General features: G+C 38.2%; 2 protein-coding genes and 1 pseudogene across 2 annotated transcripts in view; 2 read left to right on the forward strand and 1 right to left on the reverse strand.

Annotated features, from left to right (window-relative positions):
• The window catches only part of XKR9 (XK related 9), a 36249-nt gene extending 27358 nt beyond the window's left edge, over positions 1-8891 (reverse strand). The window contains exons 1-2 of the mRNA XM_045454950.1: positions 8806-8891; positions 2220-2754 (exon numbers count right to left, since the gene is read on the reverse strand). Coding sequence (XP_045310906.1) covers positions 2220-2491 — 272 coding nt within the window. The 5' untranslated portion in view covers positions 2492-2754; positions 8806-8891. The remainder of the gene's footprint in view (positions 1-2219; positions 2755-8805) is intronic.
• LOC123586642 lies at positions 4033-4559 on the forward strand (annotated as a pseudogene).
• Positions 8892-11534: 2643 nt separating the features above from the next.
• LACTB2 (lactamase beta 2) overlaps positions 11535-17296 on the forward strand; it is a 32501-nt gene continuing 26739 nt past the window's right edge. Inside the window, exon 1 of the mRNA XM_045454948.1 lies at positions 11535-11731. Within this exon, the coding sequence (XP_045310904.1) occupies positions 11610-11731 (122 nt within the window). The 5' untranslated portion in view covers positions 11535-11609. The remainder of the gene's footprint in view (positions 11732-17296) is intronic.

Genomic DNA, 17296 nt, shown 5'->3' on the forward strand with positions numbered 1-17296 from the left:
AAAATAAATGAGGATAAAAAGTACAGCATAGGATATGTAGTCAATAATATAATAACTTTGTGTGGTGACAGATGGTAACCACACTTACCCTGGTGAGCATTTTGTAACATATATAATAGTTGAATTACTGTGTTGTACATCTGAAACTAATATATAAACTATACTTCAGTTTTTTAAAATCCATTTAAAAAATAAAAACTATACTTTTATATATCAGCAATAAAAAATTGGAAATTAAAATTAAAAATAAATAGCACTTATAATAGCATCCAAAAAAATGAAATACTTAGGGATAACTATAACAAAACATATATAAGACCTATACATTAAGGACACCTGGTGGCTCAGACTGTTGAGTGTTAGACTCATGATTTCTACTCAGGTCATGATCTCGTGGTTCATGAGATCAAGCCCTACATAGGGCTCTGCACCGACAGTGCAGAATCTGCTTGAGATTCTCTCCCTCCCTCTCTCTCTGCTCCCCCACCTCTTGCACATGCTCTTTCTCTCTTTCTCTCTCTCTCTCTCTCTCAAAATAAATAAATAAACTTAAAAAAAAGACCTATACGTGAAAAAACCACAAAACTTTGTTTAAGGAAATTTTCAAAAGTCTAAATAAATGGACAGAAAAACCTTGTTCATGGACTAGAAGACTAAGTGACTCAAAACTCTTAAGATGCCTTTTATATATGTATATGCACATCTTATCATATGTAAAATTATACCTTAATAAGCTGATTTGTTTAAAAACTGATCAGTATATTTATTGTTGACACAGACTTTCCTGGAACAGAGTCGTATACCAGTTATGCATTACCTAAGTAAGACCAAGGAACCTCAAGCTAAGAATTTAAATGGAGATCCCATCTGATAGACCTTTTAGGCATCTCCTAAGAATAAACTCAAAGCCTCTACCGAGGGCTTGGTGAAGGCCCCACAAATAATTTTTTCAAGAGCAATGACCAGAACATGATCATTGACACCAGGTACACAGGAAAACAAGGCAATGTGAGTACTCGATAGCAGAAGCAGAACCAGTTGGAACAAACCTGAAAAGGCTTCAGACATTGCAATTATAAATGAAACAACTAAGGAAATTATAAAAAGTGACATAGCAGACTTGAAAAGAACCAAATAGAGTTTCCAAATATAAAAATTATAATAGTCAAAATTTGAAACTCAGTGGTTGGATGTAATAACATTTTGCCCACAGCAAAAGAAAGTACTAGTGAAATTTTTTAAAGAGTTATGAAAAAAATTCACAGAATGTACCACAGAGAGTCAGAAAATAAAAATTGAAAACATCTAACATGTAACACTCACGTTAGATAGTGTGAGGTCTAATTTATATTTTCTTGGAATCCCAGAAGGAAATGTGGCAAAACTTTAGAAAAGACTGGCATTTAATTTCTGAATAGCAACAATGGAAACCCAAGAAAATATAATATGCAGAGACAAAATAACTACTCACTAGATTTCTAGAGCCACTAAAATATCTCTCAAGATAGATGGTTATTAAAATAGCCCAAATTCAAAATCTAACTGTAACAAAACAATTAATCCTATCATCTTAATATTTGTCTTTAATTTTTCTCTTTACCTAGAATATATACATTGCTTTTAACATAATTAAATTCCTTAATATAATAATGAAAATGTCAGATGAAATTAATGTCAGATGAAATTAGACATACGGAAAATCACAGAATTCTCAGGACTATTTGGATCCTAGTTTCTTTAACTATAAAATAAGGTTTTGAACAAGATTATTCTTAAGGTTGTTTTTAGTTCTGCACATGGCTGCTGCATTATTGCAGTAAAAATTTCATTTAGTTAAATCAGTGGCATAAGTAACTTGAAAAATTAAGTGCTCTATCAGAGTTGCAAGTGATAATCTATATTTACATTATCAGGCTTGGAATATAAAATAGAAGATAAAAGATTCACAAGGCACAGAAAAGAGTCATTTCCCTCCTATATTAAGTGAATACATATCAGAAAAAATAACTTAATTAGGTAAATTAAAACATTCTATTAATGAACCTGGAAAACTCTAACAGTACAGCAATGACTCATATAAGCACTGATACTAAGGAGAAGTAACCTTTGTGCTACATGTAAATAGGGGATCTTTGTACATTTCACTACCCAAACACAGAAACATAGTTTTTATTTGGATGAACGAAAAATAGTGTTAATGATCAAAAGTGTATGCTCACCTTGTAAAAACTCCTCCTTGCAAGCAATGAAGTAGAAGAAAACAATGCTGACTTTCTTGGCCTGCTTTTTTTAAATCAGCCTTGAACCAAGAATAACTAAAACACTGAACCACAAGTGTTCCAAAGAACATAAAGCTTACTGTTAAAATACCAAAAACATATTGTCCTTCATGGAAAAACCTGACAGACACCCAGATGTCCACAATTAAATCAGTTATATAGATTACAATGCCAAGAACTGACATCATAAAATTCAATTTAGTGTATTTCATTATGAATCACTATAGCTCTTGGTTAGCTACTTTTTTCTCTCTCACACACACACAAAGAACAAATATTTGTGTCCATTAGGATAGCAATGAATTTTAGTTTCTATTCCCTGAATTTATTCAGAAGAAAGAATAAATATTATGAGATTGGAACACTAAAACTAAAGTGACTAATTTTAATTTTCTTTTCTAAACCTCCTATCCAGATCCAATGTTAAAAGTCTTCATTCAGTTTTCTCAATGATCTTCATTACAGATGACAACACCTAAAATGAAAGATACATAAAAGATTCTAAAAATCTTGAGTATAATATTAGTCCATGACTTTATCAAACATGTACTTTTTCTAAAAACAACATATTACCACTACATACAGTTCTTATAATAGCTTTGGTAAAGTAAAGCCTCAGAAATAAACTTATTAGTTGACAACTTCCTGTCAGACTACTTACCTTTTAAAAACCATAACCTACTAACAAAAATATTTATCACTTGTCTATCTAAAGTGGCAAAAAACTAGAAATGATCTAAATGTGGCAACATAAGGAATTGGTAAATAATGGTAGATTCACAAAATGCAACATTACACAGCTACCAAAAAATATTTAACAAAGGTGCAACAGCTGTGAAAATTTTTAATATGGTTCTTAAATTTTATTTTAATTCATTAGTTAACACACAGTGCTATATTAGTTTCAGGTGTACAATATAGTGATTCAACTATTCCGTACATCACCCAGTGCTCATCACCACAAATTCACTTCTTAATCCCCCATCATCTATTTCACCCATCCCCCCACCCACCTCCCCTCTGGTAACAATCAGTTTGTTCTCTATAGTTAACTTTATATGGTTTCGATTCAGCGATTCTACCTAAGAATCAAGCCTAGGGAAATAGTCACAAATGTGTACAAAGATATGTGCTCTTTGCAAAACCTGTTTTTAGAACAGCAAAAAGTTGAAAACTATTTAGATGACAAGAGACCTAGTTCAATAAGTTAATTTACCTCCATAGCAAAGAATATACTATGCAACTTTTAAAAAGAATGAAGCAGCTCTGTATAAACTGACTTCAGAAGATCTCCAAGATATGTTAAGCAAAAAAAGCAAGTGTCAGAAGGAAAAATATAGCATTTATGGTTTTCAATTATATATGGAGAAAGTAAGGAAGTTGGGAGTAGAAAGTAAATGCAATTTCAATCCTGTAATTAATTACTCTTTTATATTGTTGGAGTTTTTTACAAGAGACATGTACTCATGTATTACTTATATAATCTCTTAAAATAAAAATAATAGTAAATGATACTTTTAAAGAATTTGAATGACTGGAAAAAATGTTTATGCTACTAATGTTAGCTAACATTTACCTAGCCCTATGTGTCAGGCATTAAACTAAATCTTATACAAGATTTAGATGTAAGGTTAAATTTGATGTAAGATTAATTCTTACATCAAATTTAGGAGATAAGTACTACTATTATGACCCCTATTTTATAAATGTGGGCTGAATGCAATCCACAGACAAAATCTGTCTGACTTGAAAGATGCTCCCACATTTCGTGGCCCGGGTGTGTCCGGCCAGTGGTGCTCTCTGGTAAAGGCATGGAATTGGTGGCTGCAGCCTCTAGGCTGGGTAGAAGCAGGGGACTTAAACCAGACCCAGAGCCAGAGCCAGTACAGTGGTAGCAAATGGATTGACCATTACTGCTGCAGGATTTGCAGGCTGTTATAATTTTGTAAGCCATAAACCATATGGAGCCTAAAGCAAAACAAGCTTTTCAAAGTCTACCAAAATCTGCCTTCAGTGGTCGCTATTACAGAGGTGGGTTTGAACCCGAAATGACAAAATGAGAAGCAGCACTAGTAGCAGGAGTAAGCTAAAAAAAATAATAATAATAAAATAAAAATAAAAAATAAGTAGTAGGCATAAGCTCTACTGCCAATAAAGGAAAAATAAGAGATGCTCATCAACGAATTACGATTTTAAATCACCTAGACAGGAGAGGATCTCCTTATAGCAGCCAAAATCAATGAAGCTAAAGATTTACTACAAGGTCAAGCTAAAAAATGAAGTAAATATGCAATGATTTTTTTTTTAATTTTAGAGAGACAGAGAGAGAGAGAGAGAGAGTGGGGGAGAGGGGCAGAGAGATAGAGAGAGAGAATCCCAAGCAGGCTCCATGTTCAGCATGGAGCCTGATGTGGGGCTTGATCCTGGGATCATGACCTGAGCCGAAATCAAGAGTCAGACACTCAACAAACTAAGCCACCCAGGTGCTGCATGTGCAATGAATTTTAAGTTCTTATTAGTTTATGTTTAAGAGTGCCAGCTTTTTATAATAAAATGTTTCAGGAGCGCCTGGGTGGCGCAGTCGGTTAAGCGTCCGACTTCAGCCAGGTCACGATCTCGCGGTCCGTGAGTTCGAGCCCCGCGTCGGGCTCTGGGCTGATGGCTCAGAGCCTGGAGCCTGTTTCCGATTCTGTGTCTCCCTCTCTCTCTGCCCCTCCCCCGTTCATGCTGTGTCTCTCTCTGTCCCAAAAATAAACGTTGAAAAAAAAAATTAAAAAAAATAAAACGTTTCAAAGCTACAAAAAAAAAAGGAAAAAGAAAAAATGTTTGAGTCAACAGTGTTTTTTTTTTAATTTTCCTAAGTAATTGCCAATATTTCATATAAAAATCCAGATTTTTCACGGCTATCAAAAAACTGAAAGATCTGCTACAATAGGCTAATATTCCTTCATTAGTAGTGGATGCCTCCTACTAATGGGGGCATGCTCTCTCAAGTTCACCACAGTAGTAAGCCACCTAACTTCAGTCATTTCAGCAGCTGGGTCTCAATGCTAATACAGCTACCTACTAGCTGTGTCTCCTTAAACATGTTCTTTTGCCTGCCTATGCCTTATTTTCTTTCACTTGAAATATGGAAATAATAATGGCATATACCTCACAGGGTTGTTGTGAAAACTAAGAAAGGTAATATGTATAATACACATAAACCTCTAGCACTTGGCATACAGTTAGAGCTCAATAAATGTTAAGTTACCATCATTACCTTGCCTGCCTCCCTGATCTCTATAAGCATCTGAGTTTGCCATCTTTGACTTCACTTTCAAGAATGTTAAGTAAAAATAAATACTGTGGCATGTTCTTATGTTGAAGTACTAACCACCAGTGTGACTGTATTTAGAGATAGGCCTCTCAGGAGGTAATTAAGTTCAAAAGGAATAATAAGGACAGAGCCATAATCCAATAGGACTGATGCCCTTATAAAACAAAGTGACAGAGGTGCCTGGGTGGCTCAGTTGGTTGAACATCCGACTTTAGCCCAGATCATGATCTCGCATTCATGGGTTCAAGCCCCATGTGCTGACACAGCCTGGAGCTTGCTTCAGATTCTGTGTCTCCCTGTCTCTCTGCCCCTCCCCCTGCTCACATTCTGTCTCTCTCTGTCTCTCAAAAAATAAAATAAAACGTTAAATTTTTTTTCAATGAAGTGACAACACAGACCTATCTCCCCCACACACCCTCCTCCCATACACTCACATGAGGACATAGCAAGAAGGCAGTCATCTGCAACCAACAAAAAGAGGACTCACAAGAAACCAACCCTGCTGGCAACATGATATTGGACTTCTGGACTCCAGAACTATACACAATTAATTTCTGTTGTTTAAGCCACATAGTCTGTGGTATTCTGTTATGGCAGCCTGAATAGACTAACACCTGATATGCTCTATAAAGAACATTTATTACTTTAAAAACCAGGAGGGGGCAATGTTACTAAAAACACACGCAACCTAATACTTACAGTGTTCTCGTTATTTTACCATGTATAAGTATTTTGTTTAAAAGTCTTCAAAATTATATTAAAAGGTATTTCACTCTTCTTACAGACAAAAAAAAAAAAAAAAAAAGCTCGCTATTACTGCTTTTCCTGTCAGGAATGCTGTGGCCAACAGGATAGAAAAAAATAATTTTAAAATCTGAGTTTTCCCTATCCAGCAGGCCATGAATTTCCCTGCAGTATGCTTCTTATTTTAAAATGAAAGACATCATGCCCAACATAAGCATGGAGTTTAGGAGGATGAAACTTAATCAGAAGGTTCTGTTCAATTGAATTAAATACTTACTTAGAACCTACCATGTGCTATTTTAGGCTTTTGGGATATATCAAATGACAAAAGAGACAAAAATTCCTGCCCTTGTGGAACTTATATCCTAGCAGAGGAAGGCAATCAATTAACAATAAAAACAGTAAGTGAATGAAATATTATACTGGAAGGTGATAACTATTATGGAAAAAAACACAACTCTAGGAGTTGAGAGTAGAGATAGTCTCATCATGAGTTGAAATTTTATTTTTTTTAATTTTTTTAATATTTACTTATTTTTGATAGAACACAAGGTGGGGGGGGGGGAAGAGAAGAGAGAGGGAGACACAGAATCTGAAGCAGGTGCCAGGCTCTGAGCTGTCAGCACAGAGCCCGATGAGGGGCTCAAACCCACAGACCATGAGATCATGACCTGAGCTGAAGTCGGTCCCCCAACTGACTAAGCCACCTGGGTACCCCCCATTATGAGTTGCAATTTTAACTAGAATAGTCAGGACAGGCCTCACTGAGGAGGTAGGCAAATGAGTAATGAAATTAGTTATATCTATATCATGTAGAAAAGTTTTCCAGGTGAAAAGAACAGCTAGTTTGAAAATCTAATGTACTAGATTTCAAATATATCCTCCAGAAACAAAAGCTCCACCAAAAATTGGCAAATTCCTTACCATGGTCATACTGGATGTGTTCAATGTGCATCCAAACCCTGTTCTAATATCATTCTAAAAAATATAGTATTTTTGTAAGTTTTTATTTAAATTCTAGTTAATATATAGTATATAATATCAGTTTCAGGAGAATTTAGTGATTCATCACTTACATGTAATACCCAGTGCTCATCACAAGTGCCCTCCTTAATACTGATTACTCATTTGGCCCATCGCCCACCCACCTCCCCTCCAGCAACTCTGTTTGTTCTCTATCATTAAGAGTCTCTAATGGTTTGCCTCTCTCTTTTTTTTCTCCCTGCCCCTATGTGCATCTGTTTTGTTTCTTAAATTCCACATATGAGTGAAATCATATGGTATTTGTCTTTCTCTGACTGACTTATTTTGCTAGACATAATACACTCTAGCTCCAACCACATCACTGCAAATGGCAAGATTTCATTCTTTTCAATGGCTGAGTAATGCTCCATTGTATAGATATACACATCTTCTTTATCCATTCATCAGTCAATAGATCTTTGGGCTCTCTCCATAATTTGGCTATTGTTGATAATGCTGCTGTGAACATCGGGGTGCATGTGCCCCTTCCAATCAGTATTTTTGTATCCGTTTTGGGTAAATACCTAGTAGTGCAATTGTTGGGTCATAGAGTAGTCCCATTTTTAATTTTAAAAATGAAATTTGTTAAGCTTCACTACCTAGGGAAAAGAATATCACATATATAACGGAAGAACAGATAATAGTAACAATAGCTACCACTGCTGAGGGTTTACTATGTGTGAAGTATTTTTAGACACATTTTATTTAATACTCACAAATCTCTATGAGAAGGGTATTATTGGCCAGAATTCTGAGGCTTGTGAGTTATCTCTAATGAGTAAACTGACTTTAATGTAGATAATTTCCTTAACATTACAGACCTAAGCACTCCATGGGTACATTTCTTAATCACTATCCCCACAAAGATAGTTTCCTTTACCTGGCCTAGATATGGAAATCACTTGCAATTCTGAAACAAATTTTACAAAATGGCAAAAATAATTTCTAAGTTATTGGCAAAACATCAGACTCAATAGACTGGTCTGACATGGCAACTTCTATATTCCTAACTTAGTCAGGCAGAACATAATGCCAACTGGAAAGAAAACTATATAGCAAGGAAATAAACATAGCAGCTCTCATAAAGAGGCTCTCCAGCTCCTTCAATGACCACATAGTTGTATAAATTATATAAAGGATGGTTCCTATCTATCCCTACAGTATAATCACTGTTCCATTTATCACCTTAGGACAAATAATACCACCTACAAAATTTGACTTCATAGAGAATTGTGATACTTGCTGACTTAATAGGACAGTTTCAATCCAATTTCAGTCAAAGGTCAACCCAGCTATGTGGCTAACTGGCTGCCAGCCAAAATAAATAACCTTTGCCCGCTGTGTGGGATCTCTTTGCAATAATCCAGACATCCGAAGAAATAAAAACTAGCAAACTTTCGTTTGTTAACCAAATTCAATACATATAAAATACAGACTTACTTGTCAAGTATAAAAAGCTGTCTTTAACTCAAAATCCCTTCTGGAAAATCTTCATCCTTGGCATCTTTTATTTCTTCTTCACTGAAAATAAGTGTCATTAAAGGGTATGTAAACCTTTAAGATCGAATACTAAAATGAAACTGAAATCATCTGTTAGTCATATTATGGGATTTCCTCATCTAGTGATAACAGAGTTTATGTCACTGGAACTTACAGTACACCCTTTCATAACTATCACATTGGGAGAAGGAATCACATGGCCCCTTTTATAAGCTAACTAGGTTACAAGGTTTTACTGTATTCAAAATTTAAGTTCAAGAAAATACAATTTGCTTCCCAGCATATCCAAGTAGATGACAAGTGTATGAAAAGGAAGGAGAGAGATTGTTCAATTTGAAGTACTCTGATAAAGAAATTTACGAAGTATTTTTAACTTAGTACCACCTACCTTTTTCAAACTATATACCTTCTCAAACCCTATGCCCCAAGAACATATGATTATTCGTTTCTCTTCCCCAAATAAATACTACAGTTCTTCTATTTCCAAGCCTTTTCTCAACATTATTTACTGTTTAGAATACCCTTCCTACCTCCACCTACCTGATCAAGTTCTATCAGTCCTTTAAGAATCAGTTCAAAGCCCTACCACCTTTAAGCTTTCCCAGATCTTCCCAGTTAATTTGATTCTCCCCTTCCCCCTTGCAATCCCACCACTTCAACTATACTTCTCTAGGATTTACCCACACATGCTTTAAAATAAGATAATGTATGTCTCCTTCCTAGTTACAAACCTCTAGAAAGCCAACTAACATTTTTAACACCCCCCCATATGTCTACAACAATACGTTGCACATTGTAGGCAGATGATAAATGATTGTAAATAAATTAACTGAACAGAATATAAAATATTTCATCTTATTTCTTGAAGAAGGGCTTTAACTTCAAGTCACATTTCTAAACATATCCACAAAGACAATTTTGTATCAGCAGCCTAGAACTCTTCTGAGCTCAACACATATATCCAACTGTCTATATATTTCTTTACCAGAAATCCCATAATCATCCTAATTTCAGTTTGTCCAAACCAAGTTCACTACCCAATCTCTGTTCCTCCTCTTCTGCTGGTGTCTAATGTCTCAAATCAAGTCACTCAACTTTTATATTATTTGTTGGGTCCATTCTCTGCCAAATGAAGAGCTTGGCAACGATTAAAAGAACTTGAGATGGAACCCACAAACACAAGTCTAACTTAAAACAAAAAGTCAAGGGATAGAAGAATGGAGCTGCCCACAAGTCCCAGAAATTATTATTCCACCATTTTCTCAAAGGTTGGCTGACTTTCCAGCTCAGGGATTTTAAAAAAGGAAAATGGAAGTAGCTTCCTGACTGAATACCCATTAAGTGATGGCTACAAATAAATAAAATTGGGAAGTTGAAAATGCCTGATGTGGGGAATTTTTATGATTCTTCCAAACATTTTTTTAAAGGGCATATTGCCAGCCTTCCTATTACAAAGGGGATAATTTACGTGATTATTTCAGCAAAGGTTTTTGAAACACTTTTCCATTAAAAGTACATCTTTGAGACACAAGGCAAAGAAAATGTTATACATGATACAGGTGTGTCTTTCAAGAAATCTGGAATAGTAAACTAATGATTTGCAAAATAAATATTGTACAAATAGCAGTCTTTTCTTCAGAAATACCCGCAAAAAAAAAAAAAAAAAAAAAAAAAGTTAAACTGTGTTTCCTAAATTTTAGAACCACAAGCATCTACTGTCAATTTCTCATTTGTTTTGAAAAAGAAGTGGGCTGGGACAGTGAAGATGATCTAGATCGCTTTTGAGGTAGGGCTTACAGACGATTGTCGTAACTCAATGAAACTGATCATAGGATCTGTGCATTTCCTTTTAGGTAACTTGTAACTAGATTTTTTTTTTTTTTTAATAGGTAGCAGTGGTTAATACTGGGATAGTTAGTGCTGAACAGCTTAGAAATGGACTCCTTATAGAGAAAATAACTCCCTTAGGTCTTAGGCACACAACTCCTCAAGGCCGACCGAGGTGTCTGGGCAGGAACACGGCCCGCAGAGGGAGTGACAAGCTCCTTGAGCGTGACCAGATGGGGGCAAAGCAGCAGACGCTGAGCAGGGGTTCATCGCTGTCACCTGGGCAAGTCTCCAAATCGTTTTTCATTTGTAAAGCGGCCATAAAAATAGCGCCTACGTCTTAATGTTGTGAGGGTTAAATAGTGTCTAGAGAAAGCACTCAGCATAGCAGTAAGGACTAAGTAAATATTAGCTGCCGCTATTATAAAAGATTCACAAGCTCCTTCTCCCACACACACACACACACACACACACACACACACACACACACACACACCGCCATGGCCTAAAAACAACGAGGTGCTAGTGTTTTGTAACCAACCCCACACCTGCCTGCCCTTTGCTCCACTACAAGACTTCCTGGGTTAAAACGTCTCTCGACCACTGAGATGAACTCGCCTGTCTGGACACAAATCCCTGTGAAGGCACCAGGCCCTGTGACAGGTGACAGCGCCCGACGAGCCGGAACCCAACCCGGCCTCAAGAGGCCTCGAGCCACGCGCCTTCGCTCGCCCACCCTCCCGCCTGTGCCCGCGCAGCCCGGGAGGCGTCCTTTGACCTCTGGCCCCGCCCCCAGCACAGCTGAGTTCTCCTCCCGTCGGGCGAGCGCGGCGTCAGCTGACTGCCGGCCCCGCCCCGAGCCTACTCACCAGTTCCGCGCTCTGGTCTCCGCGCGTCGGCGGGTGGCGGAAACCGAGATGTCGGCTATCCTGCAGCACATCGAGCGGCTGTCCAGCAGGGTGGTGCGCGTTCTGGGCTGTAACCCGGGACCCATGACCCTGCAGGGCACCAACACCTACTTGGTAGGGACCGGCAGCAGGTAAACGTCCCTCTTCCTCTCCGACAAACACCCGGGCCTGCGGGACACACGGAACTGGGGTTGCGACGACTGCTCGCCGGAGACGGAGAGGCTGTGAGCCGGCACCCTGGAGCTCGGTGACCTGCCCGGGCCAGGCTGCCCCACTCAGGACCACCGTCAGATGCCCGGATTCCAGCCATCCCCTAAATCACTGTAGTACCGGGTGATAGCCCCTCTAACTGACAAATAGCCGATGGGGGAGAAATAATGGGGGAGGGGGAACCTTCCTGTTTTTGAAACCCCACTTACTTTGCTTGATGTTGAATGTCAGAGTGAGTGTATTTAAGATGTTGAGAAATTAGGATCGCCTAGAGTTAGTAATCCAGAAAAGCGTTTACTTTGCTCACCTTCTGCCTTTGACCTAGTGTTTTGCTCAGAGTATAACTTGCCCTTCACGAAAGTAGATTTCTTGTGCTGAGACCTTTTTCTTAATTCAGCAGCAGAGGGCAGGATTTTCTTGCTTGCAAATTGCTCAAGCCTAGAGCCCCCCCCCCCCCCCGCCCAGCTCTTGGGAAAGAGGAGCCCACTAACAGATTTTGGGTTTTGTTACTATTGTGTGGCCTCATTTAAGTTATTTTGTTGGTGGAATAACCTATCTGTATTTCTAAGATTTTTCTCTTATTCAGCTGCATTGTTTTAGTGTAATTCTGCAGAAGTGGGGAGGTGTTGTACTGCACAAATGTGCATGGAACAGTTTTTGTAGGCTTTGTCTTTAGTATATATCCTATGTAATACAAAATAAAAATAAGATAATGGTTTTCCTTGAACCTAGAATTTAATCGTATATTTCAAGATGTGATTTCCAAAAACAGTTTAGTAAGAATACTTGGAGTTTTCATTTGAAGTGTCTGCTGTATTTGCTGAATGTTAGATGGAGCAGGATGAAAGGAAGTGGGAGTATTAAAGTCAGGAAAACAAAACTTAAGGAATCGGAAATGCTAAAGTCAGGAAAACAAAACTTAAGTTCAGAGTAACAAGGTAGGATCAAGTAGGTACAAAAGCTTTGCTTTGGGCTGCCTCCAGAACTAGAAGGATAGAAAATTCAGCAGAAAACATACCTCAGAGCTAGGATAGACTCTGTCTTGGCTGGGACTCCCTCACCCCAGGAAGTCCCTAGGCATTTCTTCTCTCTTCAGCGTGTCATCTTAAACTAGTTCCCACGTCAGTACCATGATAAAATGGAATATAGTCAGAATTACCCTGAGAAGTCTCTTAGGAGGCACTAAGTTGGAGGTCGTGTACTATCTAACAATGAGTTCAGTGCAGCCTGCTTTTCTTCCAGCAGTGAAGCAGATGGCTGGTTCTGTTTGAAAACCAGATGACGAAGTTGGCTTGCATTTAGGGGCCATGTTGTATGGAAAATACGTACTATATCTTTAAACACTGGAATCACTTTCACTGTAGCAGAGTGCTTGTGGTAAAAGGGACATAGAGAACCTGGAAGTGACTAAGGGAAACTTTCATAGTCTCCCACTTTATACGTTACCACTCACGTCAACTCATGGGGTGAAATGGCCAGTGGAATCACTCCTATATGACATATATATGATGAATTCATACAGTGGAGCTAGAATAACGTGCAGATGATGTTACTCTACTGTATAAAGTAGAAGTCAGGTGACAAGAGATGAATATTAATTTGGTACAAATAAGAGATCAGATATTGGTATCCACTTGTTCTGCACAAAACAGTTCTAAGATCACAGGTGGTACTTATATCACCAAACCTAATGATATTTCTCCATTCCTATCTTACTTGGACTTCAGTACCTTTTGACACTATTGACCATTCCCTCGATTTACTAACACCACAGTCTCCTGGTTTCCTCTTACCTCTCTAGCTATTATTTCTCAATCTTCTTTATAGAATCAGCCTCTTTACCACATCTTTAAGTGTGTGAGTTCCTCAGGATATAATCGTAGTTTCTCTTCTATTCTCATGCTATATTCTCTATCTAGGGGATCTTGTCTACTTCCTTGGCTTCACGTATTATCTATCCATTAATAGCTCCCAATGTTATAGCTCCAGTTTAGGTGAAATACAAACTTGATCTTCAGACTAGGATATCCAGCTCCTTTTCTTAAATCTCTACTTGGATGACACAGCCACTTGAAACTCAGTGTTTCACAAGCTGAACTCCTGTGCTTTCCACCAAACCTGGTCCTCTTCCAGTCATCCATATCTTGGTAAACAGAACCATCCCCACATTTGATCGGTGCAAATGCTTAGCACCCTCCCTGCCACTTCTCAGCTTCCTGCACACACTTCCATGCCATTTGGAGGATCTCTCCATGTCCACTTCTGTCACCCAGACTGCGCCAGTATGACTGTTGCTTACGCTTCTAGAAAGCCTAACTGGCTTCTCTGGAACTGTTTTTGTCCTTCTTTAACCCATTCTCCCCCATGTGGCAGGAATAGTATTTTCAAAATTAAAATTAGAAGGTCTTGCATTTGTGGCTTCCACTTGTCTCATCAACCTCATCTACAACCCTTCTCCATCCCAGCCAGATGGGTTGTATTCATTCTGCCCCCTGGCTTTCATGCAGGTTTTCCCCTAAGTCTCCTACTTATCCCTCTCCTCTTTACCAAGCTACCTTCACTCATCCTGTAGAGTTCAGGATGACCTCTTCCAAAATATTTCTTCAAGGAAGCTGTCCCTGGCCCCTTAGACCATGTTAGGTTAACATAATGCACTGTGTTAGCACTCTATGCTTTTCATGGTCCTTGTCTTAGTGGAGAAAAAAATGATTTTTTCTTTTTTTTTTTTTTTTTTGTTTTCTGTTTTGAAATTTATTGTCAAATTAGTTTCTGTACAACACCCAGTGCTCATCCCAAAAGGTGCCCTCCTCAATACCCATCACCTACCCTCCTCTCCCTCCCACCCCCCATCAGCCCTCAGTTTGTTCTCAGTTTTTAAGAGTCTCTTATGCTTTGGCTTTCTCCCACTCTAACCTATGTTTGTTTGTTTGTTTGTTTGTTTTTTCCCCTCCCCCATGGGTTTCTGTTAAGTTTCTCAGGATCCACATAAGAGTGAAACCATATGGTATCTGTCTTTCTCTCTATGGCTTATTTCACTTAGCATCACACTCTCCAGTTCCATCCATGTTGCTACAAAGGGCCATATTACATTCTTTCTCATTGCCAAGTAGTACTCCATTGTGTATATAAACCACAATTTCTTTATCCATTCATCAGTTGATGGACATTTAGGCTCTTTCCATAATTTGGCTATTGTTGAGAGTGCTGCTATAAACATTGGGGTACAAGTGCCCCTATGCATCAGCACTCCTGTATCCCTTGGGTAAATTCCTAGCAGTGCTACTGCTGGGTCATAGGGTAGGTCTATTTTTAATTTTGTGAGGAACCTTCTACTGTTTTCCAGAGTGGCTGCACCAATTTGCATTCCCACCAACAGTGCAAGAGGGTTCCCATTTCTCCACATCCTCGCCAGCATCTATAGTCTCCTAATTTGTTCATTTTGGCCACTCTGACTGGTGTGAGGTGATATCTGAGTGTGGTTTTGATATGTATTTCCCTGATGAGGAGCGACATTGAGCATCTTTTCATGTGCCTGTTGGTCATCTGGATGTCTTCTTTAGACTTTAGAGAAGTGTCTATTCATGTTTTCTGCCCATTTCTTCACTGGATTATTTGTTTTTTGGGTGTGGAGTTTGGTGAGCTCTTTATAGATTTTGGATACTAGCCCTTTGTCTGATATGTCATTTACAAATACCTTTTCCCATTCCATTGGTTTCCTTTTAGTTTTGTTGGTTGTTTCCTTTGCTGTGCAGAAGCTTTTTATCTTCATGAGGTCCCAGTAGTTCATTTTTGCTTTTAATTCCCTTGCCTTTGGGGATGTGTCAAGTAAGAAATTGCTACGACTGAGGTCAGAGAGGTCTTTTCCTGCTTTCTCCTCTAGGGTTTTTATGGTTTCCTGTCTCACATTCAGGTCCTTTATCCATTTTGAGTTTATTTTTGGGAATGGTGTAAGAAAGTGGTCTAGTTTCAACCTTCTGCATGTTGCTGTCCAGTTCTCCCAGCACCATTTGTTAAAGAGACTGTCTTTTTTCCATTGAATGTTCTTTCCTGCTTTGTCAAAGATGAGTTGGCCATACTTTTGTGGGTCTAGTTCTGGGGTATCTATTCTATTCCATTGGTCTAGGTGTCTCTTTTTGTGCCAATACCATGCTGTCTTGGTGGTTACAGCTTTGTAGTAGAGGCTAAAGTCTGGGATTGTGATGCCTCCTGCTTTGGTCTTCTTCAAAATTACTTTGGCTATTCGGGGCCTTTTGTGGTTCCATCTGAATTTTACGATTGCTTGTTCTAGCTTCGAGAAGAATGCTGGTGCAATTTTGATTGGGATTGCATTGAATGTGTAAATAGCTTTGGGTAGTATTGACATTTTGACAATATTTATTCTTCCAACCCATGAGCACGGAATGTTTTTCCATTTCTTTATATCTTCTTCAATTTCCTTCATAAGCTTTCTATAGTTTTCAGCATACAGATCTTTTACATCTTTGGTTAGATTTATCCCTAGATATTTTATGCTTCCTGGTACAATTGTGAATGGGATCAGTTTCTTTATTTGTCTTTCTGTTGCTTCATTATTAGTGTATAAGAATGCAACTGACTTCTGTACATTGATTTTGTATCCTGCAACTTTGCTGAATTCATGTATCAGTTCTAGCTGACTTTTGGTGGAGTCTATCGGATTTTCCATGTATACTACCATGTCATCTGCAAAAAGTGAAAGCTTGACTTCATCTTTGCCAATTTTGATGCCTTTGATTCCCTTTTGTTGTCTGCTTGCTGATGCTAGAACTTCCAACTTATGTTAAACAACAGCAGTGTCGTGTTCCTGATCTCAGGGTAAAAGCTCTCAGTGTTTCCCCATTGAGATGATGTTAGCTGTGGGCTTTTCATAAATGGCTTTTATGATGTTTAAGTATGTTCCTTCTATCCTGACTTTCTCGAGGGTTTTTATTAAGAAAGGTTGCTGAATTTTGTCAAATGCCTTTTCTGCATCGATTGACAGGATCATATGGTTCTTATCTTTTCTTTTATTAATGTGATGTATCACGTTGATTGATTTGCGAATGTTGAACCAGCCCTGCATCCCAGGAATGAATGCCACTTGATCATGGTGAATAATTCTTTTTATATGCTGTTGAATTTAATTTGCTAGTGTCTTATTGAGAATTTTTACATCCATATTCATCAGGGATATTGGCCTGTAGTTCTCTTTTTTTTACTGGGTCTCTGTCTGGTTTAGGAATCAAAGTAATACTGGCTTCATAGAATGAGTCTGGAAGTTTTCCTTCCCTTTCTATTTCTTGGAATAGCTTGAGAAGGATAGGTATTATCTCTGCTTTAAGTGTCTGGTAGAACTCCCCTGGGAAGCCATCTGGTCCTGGACTCTTATTTGTTGGGAGATTTTTGATAACTGATTCAATTTCTTCGCTGGTTATGGGTCTGTTCAAGCTTTCTATTTCCTCCTGATTGAGTTTTGGAAGCGTGTGGGT

The sequence above is a fragment of the Leopardus geoffroyi genome, chromosome C3 (genome assembly GCF_018350155.1).
Source record: "Leopardus geoffroyi isolate Oge1 chromosome C3, O.geoffroyi_Oge1_pat1.0, whole genome shotgun sequence".
Taxonomy (NCBI): domain Eukaryota; kingdom Metazoa; phylum Chordata; class Mammalia; order Carnivora; family Felidae; genus Leopardus; species Leopardus geoffroyi.